This window comes from Lampris incognitus, chromosome 10 (genome assembly GCF_029633865.1).
Source record: "Lampris incognitus isolate fLamInc1 chromosome 10, fLamInc1.hap2, whole genome shotgun sequence".
Lineage (NCBI taxonomy): Eukaryota > Metazoa > Chordata > Actinopteri > Lampriformes > Lampridae > Lampris > Lampris incognitus.
Genome location: NC_079220.1, coordinates 13900494 through 13908143, shown reverse-complemented (window position 1 = coordinate 13908143; position 7650 = coordinate 13900494). Strand labels below are relative to the sequence as shown.

Sequence of the window (7650 nt, the reverse complement as noted above, 5' to 3'; positions counted from 1 at the left end):
ATCGCTCCCTCTCTCGCGGTGAATCCGTTCCCAAGTTTGATTCCACAAAAGTCCTGCGCGAGCCTGGATGAGTGACGGCTGCACCGAAAGCAGAAAGAGCGCTCATAATTTGAACCGCGGACAGTGAGCGACTCTCGACCTCTCAAGCCAGGCAAGTCTGAGGAGCCATTGGCATCACTCACACCACAATGCGACGCCTTACATTATGAGACTCCTCCAGCTCGTGAGGCTGAATATTTCATCCAGAGAGGGGGACGTTAACTCCCTTTTCCTCCTCTCAGAGCATTTCTAGTTTGGGCCTGCTGGCTGTCCGTCTCCTCATCTTGGGCAGTAGGGGAACTCCTGCAGACCTTCTGGATTTTGTTTTTTGATCAGAGTTCATGGCTTCTTTGTTGTCGTTTTTTTATTTTAATGATGCTCCTACATTTTGAAGTACTTTGTATATCTGTTTGAATGAGAATATGTGTATGTGTGTGTGTGTGCGTGTGTGTTTGTGTGTTTGTGTGTGGTGACGTGTCTGTCGATGTGTATACATTCAATACCCTGTTAAATTGGCAGGTGGGTGTTGGTGGAGGTATACTCCTGATCCTGGAGCGGTGAAGCTGTAAGCTGCATACGCCACAGAGGAGCCCACCATCAACCCTAACATATAGGAGACTGTCATAGTGTTCCCTAGAAAATACCAGGGAGAGAGAGAGAGAGAGAGAGAGAGAGAGAGATTGCCAATCCAGCCCAACAAAAAAAGGGATACAGAGATGGAGACAGAGAGAGAGACAGAGATTAGCGACAGATGGCCAAGAGCTATAAGTGAATGAGCATGAAAAAGACTTAATGGAGAGTTTGATTGGAACAGAAAAAAGCACATTAAAAATGATAATACAAAAACCGAGAAATGCCGGCCCGCCACTGAATCCCTCACTGTTAACAATCCGGCTCGAAATTTATGGCTTTTTAAGTAGTTTCACAGATAAGAAGTAGCTACTTTATCTGCAGTCTAGGTCAATTTCATACACTAATAGCATTCATTATCTCTAGAGTCCAATTCATTGTAAAAGTAATGAGATGTCAATATTCAAGTCTGAAATGCCTTGCTATTAAAAGGCGCTGCACGGCACTGGAATGCATAAATGTTATGGACTATTGAAACACATTGGTTTATTATTTAGGCAAAAGGCTTATAATTCAGCATGCAACAAAATACTGTCAGGAACACATATATATGCATATGCACACCCGCACACACAAAACTGGAGCATATGCAAATGCATGCAAATATGCTGCGCGCGCACACACACACACACACACACACACACAAACACACACACACACAAATTCTGTCCCTTACCTGCCAGCTCCCTCTGCTCAGGCGGCACTTTGCCTGCAGCCTGTATCATTGGCACCGACCCGAAGTATCCGTTGGTGACACCCATGAGGAGGGAGAAAAGACAGGGCCAGGCAGGGTGCGAGAGGGTGGGAGCTTTGGCCGGGTACACACACATGACAAACAGGGGAATGAACACCACCCGCAGGCAGGAGAAGAAGAGCAGGCGGCCTCCGGGCCAGTCGTAAGGCAGCGCTGCCAGGATCTGGAGACAACCGAGTGTTGGCGGTGAGAGAACATCCTGCCATTAAGTAATCCGCCGATGAGGTTATGTTGCATTGACCCTTACACAAATGAAATCCTCCTCCCCTAGGCAGAAAGGTCAGAGTGCAAGGTCGGACGCACAACAACACTCCTGAAGCTGGCTGAGCTTCGACGTCTAGTTAAAGGACACTTAAAGGACGATGTTTGCTGACACAAACACTTGAATTGTAGGTCATCGTTCAGGACTGCCTTCCAACTGTCTACACCAGCGGGTTCTCAATCAGGCCCTCAGGGTCCACAGTACTGCTCGTTTTTTATTCTCTGCCAGTTAGTTAATTATAACCACACGTTGTGCCGGCTAAGTTAATTATAATCACATGTTGTGTCAGCTATTCTAGCTAATACGACTTTTTAGATGGAAAGGGCCTCATGAACTTGGCGTCCAACTCAGTCACTCAAAAACTGACGCTTAGCTGTTCCATCTGTGTAGATTTGTGGGGGTGGGGGGTTATGACCCCCACAAAAATGGTGCTCTAAGACATATTGTACCTTTTTTTTTCAAATTAACTTTACAATCCTCATTGGCAAGACATGTTGGCTCGCTTTTCTACATTGTCGTTTAGCTAAAAACAGGATTCAGACGAGCCAATTTCATCCCCAGGATGTGATGCAGATAACATGTAATATTTACCACTCCACTGAAGATGTGCAGTGTCGATACTGGGCCTGCTTCCAATTAAGTGTGTATTTGTGTGAATACACTGAAAAACTAATTTAATAGCAGAACATACAATTTTGTAAAGGAAAAGTTGTGTGTCACATCTATAACATTTTGTGTCCTTGTTTAGAATATTGTAATTTATTCTGTTTAGCTGCTGTAAGAACGAGAATGTATTGTGAACGCGCCCTCTAGGGCGTAAATAACCAGCGGACCAGCCCCCCCCCTCGCTCCACCAACCAGAAGTACGCACACTAACCGACATAACATGCATTCCCGTGATTGGCAGAGAGCCGGGAGACAATAGACCAACTCCCTTAACCAGCACTCCCAACAGTACAGGGTCGCTATGTTATGACCACATCCCTGAAAACTGACCGGTATTTATGACGTTATTCTCAACAACACAGGCCTGAGAGTAAACGACATTGCCGGTAAACCAGATAGTACACTGAATTAACTTAAGATGCTGGCAAAAAATTCGTTTCTCCAGTCTGTTCCTTGCTCTGACTTATCTTGGGTCCCCCCCGCCGTTACCTCCAAACTGTCCCAATTTTCTCCTCCCTTTCCCGCTTTAATTTCCCCTCTCCTTCCTTATCTCCTTTTCTTCCCCACCATTTCACCAAAAAAATTGCCGTGAGGACACAAAGCGTGCAGTCGAAATGACTCTTCCTTCGACCAATGTTTTTCCCTTCAAAGTACAAATACTGACTCAAGGACAGCAGATAAGGTTTAATTTCTGACTACAGAGATAAAGTGCCTTAGCTGGGGGAAATTTTCTAAAAATAAACCAAACTTTGTGTCTGTCCTACAGTGTCAGGTCAAATGAATGAGACTCTTCCCATTCGCTGCATAACAAGGTCAACCGCAGTATTGACGTGAATTAAACATGACTTCCTTCTGCGAAGGCCGCTCAGTGTCTCGGTTTGTAACACTCGATGAAGCTTCATATGCAAGTAAACCCAACATCTGCGTACCAAAAGCAAAAGCCACGGTTCCTTTTTCTCTCAACTGGCCTGACGTGAGATGAAGGAAATATGATCTTTGCCCTAAGAGGCTTTCTTCGACATTGGTCTAACACATACAATGATAAAGACAAGTTCCGCACTAAATTCTGTCATTCAAAGAGATACTGATTGATAAAATAGGATTTTTCCTTAGTTTAGTGTGATACAATCCCCTTTTTTCACATGTTAGGTACTTTCTCACATTTGGACAGTCAATGTCAGTGGTTAATAAGGCGACTAGTAAGACTGCAGCGCCAAGCTGAGCAGGTTTGTTGTGAAATGATAAATCCACCATTTTCATACAGTGACAACTAGTCCGACAGTACTTGTGTACCGTCGGTGAGTCAGGCCGAGTGGGTGCAAAAACTAAGTGATACAAGGTGATGTGAGGAAATATGATTGTAAGAAACAACCCAACAACAATCACAGACAGTTGAATCAGTTCATGTAGACACAACATTTATTGAGAGAAATGTTTCATCACTCATCTAAGTGACCTCTTCAGTCTCAACCGACTGCAGGTATCCCCACCCTTATAAACAACACAGTGGCATAATGACCGAAATCAACAATCGATTTCATATGCAAATTGCCGTCACATTTCAATGGCCATGTGTACTATTCACAACGGATTGGGGAATAGTTACAATCACAGCATTGTAAAATGGTGACAGATATATCTTATCTTAGGCGGTTCAGGGATGGTCGTTCCCTCATCACATAGATGGCCTCTTTGACACCCCGTTCAAACCAGCGTTCCTCCCTATCAAGGATGTGCACATCTTCATCCTTGAAAGAGTGGCCACTGGCCTGTAGATGAGTGTAGACTGCAGAGTCCTGGCCTGACGTGTTAGCTCTCCTGTGTTGTGCCATTCTTTTGGCCAGAGTCTGTTTAGTTTCCCCAATGTACAAGTCACGCCAATCCTCCTGACACTTAACAGCGTACACTATATTACTGTTTGTGCCAGGGGACCCGATCTTTGGGGTGGACCAATTTCTGATATCTGCAGTAAGCTGAGACTGAAGAGGTCACTTAGATGAGTGATGAAACGTTTCTCTCAATAAATGTTGTGCCCAGATAAACTGATTAAACTTTCTGTGATTTTCTTACCTGGATTATTGAGCATGCATAGAGACAACCCAACAACAAGATTGCAAGTGCATAAAAGCCATCACTGAGCCAAAATATGGAACTAATATGGACAATGGTAATGGTAATAAAGAGAGTGAAGATGTTAAAATATCAATGGAATAAACTTGTCAAGCAAATGCAGGAAGTGTGACCCAAAATCTCGGAGTATGCTCAGGCCCAAACGGTCTCTTTGGTGACTTTTGGGATAACTAGGTAACCAGCGTCTAAAGGGTGCAAAAAGCACGATGGTGTATATGGGCTGATGAATGTAAATGGTATGACGGTGCTGAACCATTCAAGGTTTCATATGTTACATGAAGAATCTTGAAATCTGCTCATGCCTGTATTGGAAGTCAGTGCAAGGAAGGCAGGCAGACCAGAGGAAAGGACATTGCATCAGTCAAGACTAGAGGAGACAGATGCATGATTCAGAGCCTCATCATCAGGCACCAACAGCCTAGATCAAATTTTGCCAAGATCACGTCCGTCTTAGTGACGGTCTTAACGTGGGACATCAAAACAGCGGAACGTGGAGCTATCACACTGACATCGAAATTTAAGGATGAATCCTCTAAAAGGTGCGGCAGTTCTGTGGCTCCTTACCTTGCCTACGAAGTCGGACATGTTGAATGTGGCCATGATGAGGATGGGGAGCCACTCCCCGAGGGTGACGTTTCGTATCTCCGACTCCAGCCCGGGAAACAGACACAGAGTGATGCTGTAGGTCACGGCTATGGACAGCATGTACGTCCAGATCACACGGGACACCACATAGCGGTGCAAGAACATGTCTGATTCAGGATGTGAGGGACAGAAGTCAGAGAGAGGCGGGGGTTGAGTCCAGTCAGAGAGAGAAAGATGGAGAGACAGAGAGCGAAAGTAAGAACTCAATATCCAAACTCCTTACTTGGGTGTGTTTAAATTTCTAATCCAATTCTCCAAAATCAGAAGACAGTAATCCAGCAGCGACGATGACAGAAGGGGAGATTTAACCGAACGACTTTTATTTCTTAAAGGAGTGTATCATTAGCGATGCCTTAAAGTATCTCTCTGCTGTCAAGTGTTTGACAAAGCACGTCACACCTTCTTTTTTTGGTTTATCTATTGACGATTCGTGACATCCTTGAACTCTCCATAGGTTTAGAAGTATCTCTTTACGGACGGTTGTGCAGCACTCCACAGGGTTGTCCCGGCTGTGCAAGGCAGCTATATGCATTTCTATTTCGGGAGATACATGTGCATATATTAAAGGCGCTTTTTTTTTTCTCCGAGCATAACCAAAGTTGTTAAATTATCCTGTTGGGTGTAATCATTAGAAAAATGACTGAATTTCGGAAGAGCCACTTATTCAGCGATGACCAAGTTTAAAAGATGCATGGATCACGGAGATCGCCGGTTCGAATCCCCGTGTTGCCTCCAGCTTGGTCAGGCATCCCTACAGACATGGGTGGGAAGCCGGATGTGGGTATGTGTCCTGGTCACTGCACTGGGGCCTCCTCTGGTGGGTCGGGGCGCGTGTTCAGGGGGGTAGGTGGAACTGGGGGAACAGCGTGATACCCCCACGCGTTACGTCCCCCTGGCGAAACTCCTCGCTGTCAGGTGAATAGAAACGGCGGGCGACTCCACATGTTTCGGGGGAGGCATGTGGTAGTCTGAAGCCCTCCCCGGATCAGCAGAGGGGGTGGAGCAGTGACCGGGATGGCTCGGAAGAGTGGGGTAATTGGCCAGGTACAATTGGGGAGAAAAAGGGGAAAATTAAGATAATTAAATAAAAAAACTGCATGGATAAGGAAGCAAGGTTGGCAAGCAGACTACAGAAAAAATTAGCCCATATAGTCCTGTCTATTGCTGGTCTTATATATCACTCATATATTTTCGGGATGTGTGTGTGTGTGGTGTTAGTGTGTGTGTGTGTGTGTGTGTTAGTTAGTGTAGATAGCGGGACCGAAAACTAAAGCACTTATGATCCCAATTCTTTTTGGAGGTGGTAGGTATTGTTCCAGAGAGTAAGGGAAAAAATCCCAGAAATTAAAATTATGCATAATTATGCATAAATATGCAAAATATGCATTTTTCAAAAAATGGCTAAAAACCACTTTTCTCGGCGTTTCAGATGATTCTGAGCATCTTTGATTTTTTTCACCTATAAAAAATTTCTGGGACTTAGAATGTTTTGGCATTATGCAAAATAAATGCATTTTTGCAAAAATGCACTTATGATCCTCTTTTTTTTTGGAGGTGGTAGGTAGTGTTCCAGAGAGGACCAGAAAAATAGCAGAAAATTAAAATAATTATCCATAATTATGCATAATTATGCATGTTCTAAAAATGGCTAAAAACCACTTTTCTCGGCATTTCAGATGATTCCGAGCATTTGGGGGGGGGAGGAGTTGGAGTGGGGGGGGGGTTAGGGGCAGGGGGAAGGCGGTTAGCTGGCAGGATGAAGAGGAGGGAGTGTAGAACCTGATAATGTAATAAATTCCCAATAATGTAATAACCCCAATAATGTAATACAAATCTGCTCTTGAGTCCATTGAAAATGCAATAAAAAATGATAATGTAATAACTTCCTGATAATGTAATAACTTCCTGATAATGTAATAAAGTGCATTTCCCAATAATGTAATAAACATTTTACCAATAATGTAATAATGTGTTACATTAACGGGACGTTATTACATTATCAGGTTAGCCTTCATTTCCCTGGTCCTGATAATGTAATAATTCCCCAATATTTTAATAATTTAACAACAGACCACCCATAAATGGATTCAAGTGGTGATACTGTTTAAGCAACGCAAGCTCGAGAGGTCTAGCGCCACCGACAGGTCAAAGTTGGACGTGCATGAATGCTCTACTCTTCCTCAAAGCTACCTCCAAGCTACTTCCACACATGTTTTTTCTCAGTTGGATTATTTTATTACATTATCAGGAAGTTATTACATTATCAGGTTTTATTGCATTTTCAATGGCCTCAAGTGCATTTTTTTATTACATTATCGGGGATTTATTACATTATCAGGTTCTACAGGGAGATTTAGACGGGTGGATAACCTAACCGCTACATTGTAGCGGGGTTCTTCTAGTCTACTCATATACACTGCTCAAAAAAATAAAGGGAACACATAAGCAATGCAATGTAGCTCCAAGTCAATCACACTTTTGAGATATCAACCTGTCCAGTTAGGAAGCAACACTGATTTGTGAA

At 43.7% G+C, this 7650-nt stretch overlaps 1 protein-coding gene across 1 annotated transcript in view; it reads right to left on the bottom strand.

Annotated features, from left to right (window-relative positions):
• Positions 1 to 535: 535 nt before the first annotated feature.
• The window catches only part of slc29a4a (solute carrier family 29 member 4a), a 51042-nt gene continuing 43927 nt past the window's right edge, over positions 536 to 7650 (bottom strand). Inside the window, exons 8-10 of the mRNA XM_056287721.1 lie at positions 5046 to 5233; positions 1346 to 1586; positions 536 to 672 (exon numbers count right to left, since the gene is read on the bottom strand). Of these exons, the coding sequence (XP_056143696.1) occupies positions 536 to 672; positions 1346 to 1586; positions 5046 to 5233 (566 nt within the window). The remainder of the gene's footprint in view (positions 673 to 1345; positions 1587 to 5045; positions 5234 to 7650) is intronic.